Raw genomic sequence first — 14,301 nt, 5'->3', positions numbered from 1 at the left:
AGACCTCTAGCTACAATCAAACAAACTACATCTAACCATAGATAATGCATATTGAAAGGAGAGCTTGTATAATTATTTGTATGAAAGGAGAAACAATGGTCGGGTATGCATATTCATCATTCTGACAATTGTTAACTGGAATGTACTGGTCTGTTATCATGTTGACATTATACTTTTGTTCTCAATGCGTACCTTCCTTGATCATCATTTCACCATTTTAATCTAGGTGAACATGTGATGTGGATTTGCGCATACCAGGAAGGGACCATAAGATGTAACAACAAGCAAGCTACAATCAACATCATCTCAGCATTCTATGGGAGAAGTGGAAATGGGGACCACTGTCTCAGTAGCTGTTTAATTTGGTACTGTAGCTGCTCTTCTTACGTCACCACAGCTGTACAAGACATGTGTAATGGCAGATTCATCTGCCAAATTAACAATGACAGCAACGAGTTTGAAGATGACCCTTGCCCAAGCGCCAGAAAATTCCTACGCATTACTTACAGCTGTGACAACGGTATTGTCTTTCATCTGTATCTTGCTTGTTTTGTTTTACTGTATTTGTTTACTGGAGTTTTATTTTTGAGACGACTATAATTGCAAGTTTTTTTTTTGTACATTCTGTATACTCAATGACTCTTTTATGAACACTTCAGGGATTTACCTTACATTGATAGGGAAAGCATGCAAACATTTTTGGGTTCTATGCAATACTCATTGGAAGTAACCTTTGGACATGATTTATAAAGACTAGTCTTTGCATGTATTTAATGCTTGAAAATAGTGGCCACAACGCCGGATGTGTCAACAGCAGAAAGGACAACTCTCCCGGCTAAGACAACTAGTACAGCCGCGGCCACTTTTACAACTGCAGGCGAATCTTTTAAAACGACAGGTTAGTAACGTTTGCCTTCTTTTACAAAACATGGATGGCATTCGTAATAAAAAGGTACCTTTGTATAAGATTTCAATCATTGCTACTTTCCAACAAATATTGCAATCGAACATGCTAGGTTATAATTTGAAAATACAGGCCGTTACACTTGATAGACGTATTTGTGGTGATCATGATAGCAAAGTAAACAAATAGGGTGAGGTCTAAAGTCTTACATTTTACCTCAAATGTTGCGTATCTTTAACCAGGGTCCACCACTCCTTCTCGGACAACAGCTGAGACTAAATCAGAGACAACAACAACAACTAGGACTGAAGTCTCCATCAGCACTGCAGGTAAAGCCTGATCCACATATGCAAACAGACCCATTAAATTACAGAACACACTTCTTATTGGAATATTGAAGCATTTTTGATAAGATGTGACATAATGTCGCAAAATCCCCTTCTAAATCTTTCAGCAACTACTTTGAAAGTCACCACAGATATAAAAGGGAACGCTGGTGCCCTGGGCGATGATGGTAAGTGATTTTGTGTTCTCATGGTTTCTCTTAACATGACCTGTCTTTTCATAATTCATTGGTACTTCGGTGGCTCTTTTTTTTCCAAATATAACAATGTAAAAATTCCAACCAATGTTTGCATACAATTGTTAAGTGCTTCCTTTAACCGTAGTATATACATGTATTCTTATTTCATTTCAAAACTGAATACAAAGTTCACACAAATTTCACTCAAGCAATTTTCTTTTTCTCTTATGCCTGCCCTATTTAGGACAAGCATCCAAAGACAAGACAGTGATAATAGCCGCTGTCGGTGCCAGTGTGGCTGCTGCTGTCATTATCGTCGGAATAGTAGGGCTCATTCTCTGGAAAAAGAGGTATCTACTGTGTATATCTTGTTGACCATATACAGCTGCATCTTACACACAAAAACAGTGGCTTTGTGTCGTATCACATTAAAGAGATGTGTACACTACATGGTTTCATTAGGCCAATGGGCCATAAAGATCTTTAAATTGTTACAGAAAAACACCTGATTCGTCAGAGGCACCATCCAGCGAACACAACAACATATATGATGACATCACAACTTCGTCTAACATTCAGCTCACAAACACGGGCGCCACCTTCCGTACGGACGGAAACTGCAACCCCACAGACCCGTCTAACATTGTCGATCTATACGCTAAACCAAATAAGAAGAAATCAGCCCCTAATGTTGACCAACTCTATGCTAAACCTATGAAGAAGAAATCCAATGTCTCAGATGTAGATCAGCTGTATGCCAAGCCACATAAGACAACTGGTGCCTCAAACATTCCCTGTGGCAATGAACTAGACAATGGGGAAGAAGGTTCTGTTGATAACATGTTGTATGAGTCTACAGGTAATATCACATTTACTACACAGTATGCAGCAGCTTACGAGGAAGGGTATGTTGACAACGACTTGTATGGAAGTACTGCATGAAGAAGTACACAGTTAATGTTGTAGGGAAATATTTTTCTGACAAAATCTTCAAAATCAAAAACAATTTTTTGATAATGAATAGTCGTACTTCTTTCCCCTTTCCCACTTGTCGAATGTTAAGATTATCAATTAACACTTCCCATGAAATATGTGAATATGAAACATAGACTAGCACAAATCAATATGCTTGCTTATGTACATGCCAAGAAAGTTTCAACATTTTGGGAGACCATTTTAGAAATGCTTTTTATTTACTTCCTACTATGTTGTAATTCTAACATCACGTATGAATTAGCCTTCATTTGTATGCCTATATATAGCAACATGATAGCATGTACAGGAATATAAAATGTAGAATGCCTTCAGTCACGTAATCTTTATCTGTATGTTCAATCTCGGTATTCTGTATGTACACACCTTCTGTAAATCAGATATTGCCCCCAATAAATCTAACAGTGTACCTACAAGAACAATTGATCACCATTGTTTCCAATGCCAATGTAAACATTTGTTGCAAAGACTCTGTGCACTATGGACCTTAGTTATATAACCTTTGTTAACCTTCGGAAGTTACTATGGCAAATACATAGCGGTGGTTACTGGCTACAGCGTCGCCGCCAAGCGCACATAGAACGGCTGTAAATTAAATGTAGTTCCCACAGGATACAAGTACATATAGTACATGTACTTCGTAGGACTAGTCCGTCGGCCATTTTGTTCTGGGGTCATCTTGTTTAACTCGAGCCTCGTGAAAATGCCGCACACCGAGACTAGCATTGTCGTCGACGTGTCTTTGACCTTATAGCAGATGTGTGAAGGTAATTATACTTTTATGTGGCCAATGAGGTTTTGCAGATATCCCTGTCATAGTATTAGAAAATTCTTCTGTGTGATTACATTATACGTGTGCATGGGGACACCTCTATGTTCCAACACCCCTATATATATATATATTCCTACGTCCGAGGACTAGTGGTTGGTAGGTTAGGGTTAGGGGGCGTCGGAACGTAGGCATGTGAGAGAATAAGGTTGTAACCCGTGCGTATGTTTCGAATTCCGACACTTTGTAACCATATTCAATATCAACATCATCATTTACAGATTTCATTTGATAAGTAAAACAGAACTATCTTTTTAATTTTGGTGCTACATAAAATGATTTACAAACAGTGGCAGTAAAAATCCCTACTTGTGTAACTTTTTCTCTCTTCTTCCCATTAGATTCCTACGTTACAACATCATGGTAATGGCGAGCCCAAGAGATGCTTCTGTCACCAGACCCGAGTTTCAGCTCAGTTTAACTAGAAAACTAAGTATGGCGCATGTTACAGTTTGTTGTGTTGTTGTTGTTGATCACGATGCATGATGTTTATGTTAATATTAACCCTATTTACCTAGTAACGTAGAGAGACATTGTATTGAAATACATATTCATCAAATTGTATTTGAACCCATTTGTCTACCTCTGTGGGTGCGAGAGCCTCTGGCGGATCAATGTATTACTGCAGGGTAAATCTACCACGCGTTTAGCGATTGGTTCTGTTACGCTCCTGATCAAAACTGTCAGTTTAGATTCTATTGAATAATATTCTGACATTTTTTTGGTAGATATTACATTTTCTGAACGATTGGTTCCCAATTTTGTTACAGAATCATCAGCGGGATTCGACCATTTGGAAATCGTCATTCCAGTCACGGTGGGAGGCGTGGCCATTTTCTTGATGATCATAGCTATGTGCTGTGTCTATTGGATGAAAAGGTTAGAAAACATGACTTCTGTATCTGTATCCATATGGACCTTAATACCGCCCTTCGATGTAACACACCAGCTTTGCAAGCACGCGGCACAGAAGCAACTGGATGCATGCATTACACCGAGCGACGGTTGATACCGAAAGCCTTTGTATCGTTTGTGGATCTACTACTACATTCCTAATACGAACGTCACATGCTTAGAAAGAACAATGTAATTCAGTGCAAGTCCCCTTTATGCCTTGTCATTGAGTACAGTAGATTATAACGTCACGCTGTCTAGAAGTTGGAAGTTTTTTTGTTCTCATTCGACAGAAAAATGGCGGCTAGAGCTGAGGAATCTCACACAACTCCAAAACCGGTCAATGCGCCTTCAACAGTCTACGTCATCGAGACGTCATCAGAGAACCCCAGTCCCCACGTCACGATGCAAAGCGCCGCCTGTTACACCAATGAGAACTGCAACACCGTTGACCCTGATGGTATAGAACTGTTGTATGTCAAACCCACCAAGATCAAGGAAACATCGATAGATAACGTAGATTAGCATTGCACCATTGGTCTTCTAGATTTATCTTCTAAATGTGAAACAATTGAGGTTTAATGAGCCACTTTTTTCTCGGTGTCTACGGTGACCTAACGCCTGGGCAGTGACCTATAACCTCCGAATAAACCACCGAATGAGCGAAGCACAGTAAATATGATTTTAGGTTCCAAAACATGTGAGGTGAGTTTGTAGGAAGTATTCCGCGGATCCAGAGGGAAAAGGTTCGAACCCAGATCAGGCACGGCCGATGTGAGGGGTTGCATCGGTCCTTCCGTATCGCGACCTTAATACTACATTGAACTCAAGACTGCCGTAATACTAATGGTGTCAAAAGATAACGATGTAGCTAATGGATGTCATTGCATGTCTCACAGCAGCTGTGACGGAAGCGTAATTTTGTATCCCATCTTTCCTGCAGACAAGACCAAACCGGTAACACCTGCATTTGCGCACGATGGATCTTTGTTAGGATTAGTCCAACTACTTAAGAGGGGAAGAAAGAAGGTCAATGTTCTTAGCTTTGTCCATCTCTCCACTTCCTGCTTCGGTATTCGTACATTACACTTGCTAAATCCCTCCAACTGCTGACGACTGTTCTTCTGTAGAAAAAATGGGACAGTCGTTTGCCGAATGTTGACGGCCTCACATGGTAAGAAAATAAATTCCAGCTCTCGGGTAAGATTTGCATTTCTTACCGTTGCAAGACCGTCACTTTAATATGTTGCTTACAGCAGTTCCAGAAGCAATGAAAAATCTATGTATAGTCTTTATGTTGTAGGTTCATAATGTGAAGCATAGTACATTTCCTCCCTTTGCAATTGTTATAATCATTTTACAAACACGGTACACGTCTCTCTTTTCCTATAAGTATAAAGTCAAAAAATGCATCATATGCATAACTCTTTGAATATCATAGAGTACAGGTTATATTAATCAACTGAGGTGCCACATAATGTTCGTTCTCTCTGATAATAGCATAATCCTCGGGTTATTCCCAAAAGGTGCATACTTGATGTCTATACTTCTTAACACCTTTTTCGCGTAGTGTTTGTATATAGTCCGTGTTGTTGAGTCTTTGTGTCTTCACACTGTTTGTTATACAGTGTATAATGTTTGTATAAACAATTATCTATCCTGGCAACCAATACCAATAAATCATTGAAACCATCTTGAATAGAAATGACATCATCCCATTGAAGAACCGGTCTGGCGGTAGAAATTATATGGAGAAAATTCCCTAACTGTCACTCAAACTATAGAGTACGCGTGTGCGCATGCTCGCAGAAAACATGACTCATCTCATATATGTACGTTAGTTACAACACGCCAGCTAATTTTTAAAAATGTATCTCATCACAGATTTGTTTACTTGTGCTCAAACATTTTATGTTTTTTTTTATTTGCTTATAATTTACAAAAGTGATGTTGATTCTTTGCATGTGTTTGTAAGAAGGGATCGCTGGTTACCAATACTTATGTCGAATGATTGACATTATCTTATGAATCGTTCGTTGAATAATTGATAAATCATATTAATCTAAGGGCCTTGATACGTCCCTCGGTATCCCTCCCAGAGATTTGACCTTATAGATAAACTTGTTTTCCCAAATCCAAAACGACAGCTTCGAATGGAATTAACTGTAAAACCGTTACTTTTGATTTTTGAATACACCATGAAAACTTCTGACATGTGACAGAATCTCAAATCTCTTCTTCGTGACTCTGGGTTGTTTGTGATTTCAGTTATTTTTTTTTTCCATCAGCATGACAAACATTTTGCTATGTCTTTCTTCAACCAACCAATAAGACGAAATTATACTTGCTTTTGTGTTGTTGTTTTTTTCACACAAACGATAAAACAGTGATTACCATTGGTCTATTTTGAATTTAAATTCCGTTGTTGTTGTCGTCAACAGAAGATTTTATTATGGAAGCAATATTTTTGTGTATCCATCTGAAATGTCAGTTATTGTGTACTTAACGTAGCAGTCGCGTGACAACACTCCATGTCACGTGACCGCTGGCCTTTAAAACGTCGTCCGTCATAATTATGAGTGACAGGTGGTACTATGCTAATGACATTGGTTGCGGGGAGACAGGCTCTTGTGTTCGTTAAGATATACCCGGGCGCCGTGTTAACCTGACAACACTTTTACTTTCCCCAGACCAGGTGGACGCTACACACCCAGGTAAGCAATTTTTATGTTCTTAAATTAAAACCCTTTTTTTCAAGCAATTTCATTATGTCAATAGGTAATACAAGTAACATCCTTAGTGTCGTAAAGTTGATGTTTCCGATTTGTATGTAATCTTTTATATGAGCTGAATACGACTTTAAGTGTAGGATATAAAACTTGAAACTTATAATTTACTTTTATCTTCAACCACATATTTTTCATTCTATACAAAATCTATGTGCATTACAGAAACTAAGTAAATAACAAAATTCTACAATGTTACGCGTTTACGGCAACCACGCCCTGAATCTGGTGTGATGAACATTACATTCCGCTCTTTGTCGGGGTAAAAATCTTCACATCATATTTTGGTATGTTTGTACGACTGGTATCATTTGATTAAGCAGTTTGATAAAAAAGTATCAAAACCGTTACAAAAGTGACTCCGTGTTCAATTTGGATATTTTGACAATCGAGTGCTTCCATACATTCTTTCCGTACCAAGATCCTAATGTCGAATAAAATCTCAGCCAAAAAGCCATTTGAGCGAAAGGGTCCCCTGAAGCTTGCATATCAAATGATGTACATGCATCTTTCCGAATCTTTTTCTATCATTCGACACTGCTCTATATGATTTTAAGGGGGGTTCATAATAGAGTATGTGTATCTTAGCACTGGGGCATAGGCTAAAGATGTATTTCAAATGCCCATCTATGATTGGATATGTGTAGCGATTTCGCAACAAGGTTCTGATGATAAAGAATACACTACACGAAATCATCTCTTTAACCAAAGCATTCGTAAAGCAGCCGTAAAGCATAATTTCGGGGAAAAAACGCAATCTTTACAAATGCTTAAAGAGCGAATAGTGATAGGTGTAAAACGTGCATTCAAGCTTCGTCCTCCAAAGACCCTAAAAGGACTGTAAATTCCCATTATATCTACACCGACCTTTCTTTTAGGTGAAGTAATTTTATTGTCAGTCACTGAAGTAGAAGCGTCTGGAACATTCAACGGTTTCCTTTGTTCGAACTGTTTCCATGCAGTACAATAGTCGACGCTAACAATGCCAAATTGATACAGATTGTCACTTTTGCGCATTAGATTATCAATTATGTATTTCGATTTATATGCTCTTCATTCGGTTATCCCGTGGGTACAATTCTTCAAAATTCGTAAAACACTGATTTTGGACCCAAAAATGGTCAATTTTAAGGAAGTTCATATGTAAAAACGGATTGACGTTACATATTGTAATTTCCTGTGTTTCATAGATCGTTTAAAGTGACCTTTGACCCACTCGGACAAAATGAAGGTTATTGCGTGTCTTCTCTTGGTGGCGTTCATCTTTTGCGGTAAGTAAGTTTATGAATATTGCATGTTACATAGCCGTGTTAAGCTTGTACTTCTGCAGTATATCGCACAAAGGTCTGTGATTATGGTGACTTTAACAAGTTAGCCAAAATGAAAACGATAAGATACAGATATGTTACATGAAACTTTTATTTCAAATATTGACTCACTAGAGTCTAACCTTACACTGTTCGCGAAACAATAATTTATATTGTTGTTTTATCAAACGGGATATGTGTCAACACACAGCCACCTTCGCCGCTTTTTGCTGTACTTTTCTTTCGTTTCTAGGTATAAATCCGCAGTTGCTGTAAATGCTTTAGAAAAATGAGTAGTTAGGTTCCAATATGGCTAGTAAAGCCCCATTTTACAGTGGATATTAGACTCTTGAATTCCGTAGCTTTCTCCTGATGCGGCCAATGGCATATCTGGGCGTATCATTACTTTGTGGGGAACAAAAACGTTAAAAACGCATGAAAGGCACCATTTCAATTATGAATGTACGACAGTATCTTGAAAAACGGTTTCACAAACTAGTGCAAGAAGAAAATGCACCAGTTTGGGTTCAACCCCGCTCAAAAAGCTTAATCCTGATAAGCTAATCCTCTACCGGTACCACTGCACGAAAACCGGGATTTACCGATGGTAATAAATTACCAGCACTTACCACCAATGATAGATCCCCATTTTCGTGCAGTGTACGAAACGAAACACGCCACGGTGTTGAAGGAGCGTGCTAATACGCTTCAAGTGTATCGATCATTTTTAATGGCAACGACCGTTACATTTACGAGAATTAGCATTGCCTCTGTGGAGTCCCCACTTTAAAGGCAACCAAAGCAATTTTAGAGCCCCAAAATAGAAACTAAAAAATGCTGAAATCTTTATGGTAGTGACATTTACTAACATTGTTTAGCACATTTGCGTAACAACTTCATACTTTGAGCATTATAAAACCGCGCAAAATCGTGCTGTCCCCTTAGTTTCACGAGCCTACAAAAACTTCGGCCACGAATTTTAGTGAGTTCTCACATCACAACAACGTCATATTTTTGCATAACGGACGTTGCTATACATAGTACATTGTGATAATGTTGTTTGAACTAAACATGTATAAAAAATGACCTAGGAAATGACTAGTTAGATTGAATTTCAAAATCCAATTTTCGGGCCCTAATATTGCATGGGTTTCCTTTAAGAAACACTATTTTTTGCAATTCCAGTTGGCCAGGTGACGTCACTGCAGTGCTACACGTGTAATGGCGTGACGGGAATGGGGACCGACTATGACGACTGCGCCAACAACAAGAACTCCAACTTGACCACCTGCTCTGCCAACACCACCAACTGCTTTGTAAGACTTCTTTTCTCGTGCTGTTTGCTTTTTGTCTGTTGTCTATTTTCACCAGGAAACTGAAAACTATACAACTCTTTGCTTGAACGTCCTCAACGTGTGGGTCTTATATATTAGTCTCATTTCCAATGGGTGCATAAAATTGGTGTAAAGTCGGATCTAAAGTCCAGGGAATGCCGGCCTTGTTACATTCATTTCCAAACCGATGCTACACCGGGTAATTCATGGGCTGCTCATCTGGACTACTGCGCCACAGCCTGGCTACCCAGTTTAGTACTGAGCAACAAAACACTCGTCTTGCAACTGGGCAGATTGATAAACAGAGCTGCAAGGCTAATCACAGGACACTTACTTAAAGATCACGTCCCAGTGGAAGTCTTGCTAGCTGAGGCAGGACTGGAGCCATTGACCAAGCGGGTAGAGACAATCTCTCTTGCTACAGTTTTCAAGGCAGTACGGGGAAAGGCGCCAGTGTACATGACAGACCTCTTTCGTTGGAAGTCTCCGCCTATGCTAAGAGCCCGAACACGCACAGAGGCCAAACTGATTCGGGATTACGACCCCCACCTGCTTCACTGTCCCTCAGCTAGAGTAGCGTCATACCGTAGTAGTATGCAACACTATGGGGCTCAGTTGTGGAACACATTACCACTCAAACAAAGAGCTGCTATTACTTACAAGGACTTTAAGAATGGCAATCCCAGCGAAAATTGAAATCTGTATTGTATGTGACATGGCTTTTATTATTGATTGTTTATTATTGTTACTCAATGTACTATGTCGTAGTTGTGTTTTTTATATGTAAATTCAGGGATACCTGAAAAACAGGCTTCACAGCCTGAGTTGTATTTCCCCTGTATAAATAAATGAAATGAAATGCTTTTAGCACTTTCGGGCGGGGCCCCATGGGACTCCGTGCGGCTGCCGGGCTTTTTTGGAGGCCTGGGGGATTTTGAACAGTTGACTCTAATTTGTATTCAGAATCAGTCCGTATCCCTGTCGATGATCTCACACGTTCTTGGATCCGGCGGTCTTCTTGCCGGGACCCAGGATGATCATAAGTAAACTATAGTTTGGAAATGTGACTGTAGCGTTACATGCTATTGTCTTCGCTTTGTTACAGTCTGCGAAACTGCAGTTTAACGCGACCACCAATCTGTATGGTCGAGGCTGCGCAGCGCCGAATGCGTGTACCACATCATCCCTTACCAACGTTACAGCTGCCTGCCAGGCGGTCGGTCTCAGCGGGTGCAGTGCAAGTAAGTATGCGATTCAGCAAATTCCATATACGTACTGTAGTATGATTTATCTGTTCTTTTCAACGCAACACAAATTGTGTATTACCTAGATTTTTGACCACCAGAGTAATCCACGGCTCCTATTACTAGTATGTCTAGCTATTTAGATATAACCCGTTAAAGGGTGAGGAGTGCATCAAAGTTGCAAAACGTATATAGTGTTCCCCGTCTATTGTAAGGGAAGATTTTTTGAGGCCATTAGAGTATAGGATTTGGCGGCTTGCATTGATCGTTAACAGCTGAACTTTGTTTAGAAATAAGAAACAAACTAGTCTTATTTCGGGCTCTCCCTACTACAACCTTCTTCAAGTCTGAATGACCAATCACAGGACGCGATGTCACAGTTGCCTTATTTCTGAAAACGTGAAATCTGGCAAGTTTTTACCAAGACATTACTTGTTCTTGTTTTCTTAATACAATGCTAAACGTTCTTCCAACACTAAGGTATACACACAGGATCAAATTTCTACGACCACTGTCGCCTTCTTCATGTTTTTGTACTTGTTTTCATTAAAGTTGTCCTTTTTTCTTTCAGTTTCGTCCTATAAGTGCTGTACCGGGGACAAGTGTAACGGAGGGGCAGCTGTCCTGCCGCAAGTCGCGGTGATGTCAGCTCTCATCGCTGTGTCTCTTGCCGCAGTGCTTCAATGAGACCAACTCTGGTGGTACCCTGTGCCCCCCCCCCCTTGTGCTGTATACCAGACACTTTCAGGTTGACACAGATGTTCATTCAAACTGAATTCAAGTCGACACCCACTAATCTTGGCGCAAACTGAATGTATCTGTATAGCCGGTATGGACGCCGGTCGGTGTAACACACCAGCTTGTAATTTCACTTTTGATAGAATTCTATTCAGTGCTGCAGATATTAATCTAAATCAAAGAAAAGTTTGAAGAAAATTGTGTCATCCTGAAGACTACTTTTGCTCATGAAGGGACCGTTTTATCGATCGCTGAGGCTTTGATGTAGTCTTTGGTCTGGACGATTATGATGACCGTCAAAGTTCACAAACATCATTTTCCGTAACGTTTCTGCGGAATTCACGACTGCATTGTGATTGGTTAAACTTGTCGTCAAGTGAGAAACAGCGCGTGCGTGTCTGATTGGTCAAATAAATGTTGAATCTCTTGACGGTCATGATGACGTCACCATACAACTCCAGGGCTGGGGACGATGATATAACTTATGTATAGCTGAATAATATCCATACAAGTAACCTTTCGTACACATACGTCAACGTTTAACTGGAAAAGAACAATCATCCCAGTAAGCCTGTCGCCGTCAACAGTATCCTACTATGTGTTATCACGTTTATAACAAGGTTAACTTGGTATGTTAGGAGTCCATATAAGGTCGTTCGCAATTCCAAGAACGCATGCACAGCTACATGCATTGTGGGTAATATGTCAAAGGTGAAGGCCCCTGAGACATAAACAAAACCCGTCTGGACATTGTTATGCAAATCGACACAATGGTCGAGACGAGAAATGTTTTCAAGTCAGGGACCATCTTCACTTTTGACTTTGCGCATGCGTACTCAAACTCTCGAACGACCTAATAGAACACGAATGGGAACAGGTGTCTAACAGGATAGATGTGTTTACAGACAACGTAACAAAACGTACGTATAATCTCATTATACATAACACATTACGTCATTCCACACAAATACTGATAACAGAGTCAGACAGACTGACTGGGGGTTGAATGTTCTTGGTATCGTATATGTGTTTGAGTGTCCGTAACAGAATATAGTCTGCACATCGTGACGTGTCAGTGTTCGTCTTTATACCTTGATATAGGAGCCCATTTATACTCAAACTAGGATGCAACAATCATGAAATCTTGCAAAGTGAAACAGTGAAAAAAAATACAGTCAAAAGAACGTAACCCGTGAAGTGTTGTATGCAGTTGATTATAATCTGAACGAGCAAGTGAAATGTTCTCACTTGACGTCACATTTCCGTGTTCTCACTACTAATACAATTGGGAGGCTTCTGCATACTAAAATGGACACATTTCAATCATGATATATTATATAACATATTATTCGTCAATTAATAAACTTCACCGTCAATTGTTAAGTGTGTAATATTCATAGTCATGTTATTATTTCAATAATATTCACAAACCTGCCCCTAGACTACGTGTAATCGAGACTTTTTTTGAAAATAGCAATAAGGTTGCTTATGTTTAGGAAGGATTGTTTGCGTTGAAAAGAATACGGTCATAACCGTAGTTCACCCATTTGTGCAGTACACATCACCGCCGTTAGAGGCGCCATGTTTTCCTCACAGACCAACGGCAATCATACGAACACAACAGTTACTGCATTACCAAAGTCAACCGCTAGATGGCGCCCACCAAGTGGACCTTGAAAAGTATTCTCCAAGCAGAGGTTGGACGGTTGTTTGTTGGCTGGCTTGCTAGCTTGCTTCATCGGTTCTTTCTTGACTATGCTATTTAGAGTTTCGGTCTTAGCTTTATCTTTTCATGATAATGATAATGATAAAACTGAAAGATATATCAATTCCTATTTGTGTCGCTGTTTCAACATATCTATGCTGGTCTTTGTTTTATGTTTTGGTAGTCACACCGAATTCCTGCGTTGGGCTTATCTGTCCATGAACTAATTAGAGAGAATGATAGATGACTGCGCTTTGAACCTTCTTCTGTCCAATTGAAAAGAGGAGATATACAACCCTGCCCTGTGATTGGACAGCTGTGATAGCCGTGCTCTCACTGACGTCCGACGGATGTGTCCCACAAAAGAACCCGTGTGTCAGACGTCACGGCCATGCGTGACTTCCTAACCGCGCTACGTTTTATTCCATATATAGGTAATAAAAGAAGAAGAGACGTTAACTTCAAAACGCACGCCTGTGTCCAGCTGTTCAACTTCAAACCAAACCAAACCAAACTACTTAAACATTTTGTCGTCTGAAAGTCTTAGTTATAATTAACACCTTTTTTTCACAGAACGACCTCGTTGTCATAGCGACGGGCGCAAAACATCGTCTGACACTGAATGATTAGCCTCAGCCAGGCCTTCCTACGTATACGGGGGTACAGATCGTAGAATTCGGCAAAAAAAGGAATAATTTGAGTTTTGAGAGTCAGTCCACGGTAAGGTTACATTCCCCTTTCAGAGTGGCAAGTCAACCCGTTTGGTAGCCAACCTCCCCTGGCAAAATTATTCTCTTACTAGCCAGCGTAGTCCGTCTGGTAGAGACTACTGACTGATAGCTGATGATCTGTTGTTGACTTGTATTCCTTAAATGTTCGGCGGGTCACAGCAAGGCGATGTGGCCTGGTTTTTCCGCCTCGTGACCCTTCACAAATACACGGAGCCCTGCCTGTTGACGGTGATTGCCAATTTAGTAGCTTGGGTGCTAGCCTCCTTCGCAGCCTTCTAGAAGCGGGTGGCGTTTATTCTTAGGAGGGGGGGGG

At 40.1% G+C, this 14,301-nt stretch overlaps 1 protein-coding gene across 1 annotated transcript; it reads left to right on the top strand.

Annotated features, from left to right (window-relative positions):
• The first annotated feature begins 6,633 nt into the window (after window positions 1-6,633).
• On the top strand, window positions 6,634-12,943 carry LOC136421208 (uncharacterized). Its single transcript, XM_066408394.1, has 5 exons — window positions 6,634-6,857; window positions 8,120-8,200; window positions 9,422-9,552; window positions 10,676-10,811; window positions 11,386-12,943. Exons 2-5 carry the CDS (start codon window positions 8,155-8,157, stop codon window positions 11,499-11,501), a joined length of 429 nt encoding a protein of 142 aa, XP_066264491.1. The 5' UTR covers window positions 6,634-6,857; window positions 8,120-8,154; the 3' UTR covers window positions 11,502-12,943.
• Window positions 12,944-14,301: the final 1,358 nt, after the last annotated feature.

The sequence above is a fragment of the Branchiostoma lanceolatum genome, chromosome 15 (genome assembly GCF_035083965.1).
Source record: "Branchiostoma lanceolatum isolate klBraLanc5 chromosome 15, klBraLanc5.hap2, whole genome shotgun sequence".
NCBI lineage: Eukaryota > Metazoa > Chordata > Leptocardii > Amphioxiformes > Branchiostomatidae > Branchiostoma > Branchiostoma lanceolatum.
Note: the sequence above shows the minus strand (reverse complement) of the source record. Positions and strands in the feature narration are given on the sequence as shown.

Excerpts from the sequence above, each read along its gene's own strand:
- LOC136421208 (XM_066408394.1), top strand. The coding sequence starts at position 8,155 with ATGAAGGTTATTGCGTGTCTTCTCTTGGTGGCGTTCATCTTTTGCG. Across the intron at positions 8,201-9,421 it reads GGTGGCGTTCATCTTTTGCG|TTGGCCAGGTGACGTCACTG; the intron begins GTAAGTAAGTTT and ends TTGCAATTCCAG. Across the intron at positions 9,553-10,675 it reads CCAACACCACCAACTGCTTT|TCTGCGAAACTGCAGTTTAA; the intron begins GTAAGACTTCTT and ends GCTTTGTTACAG.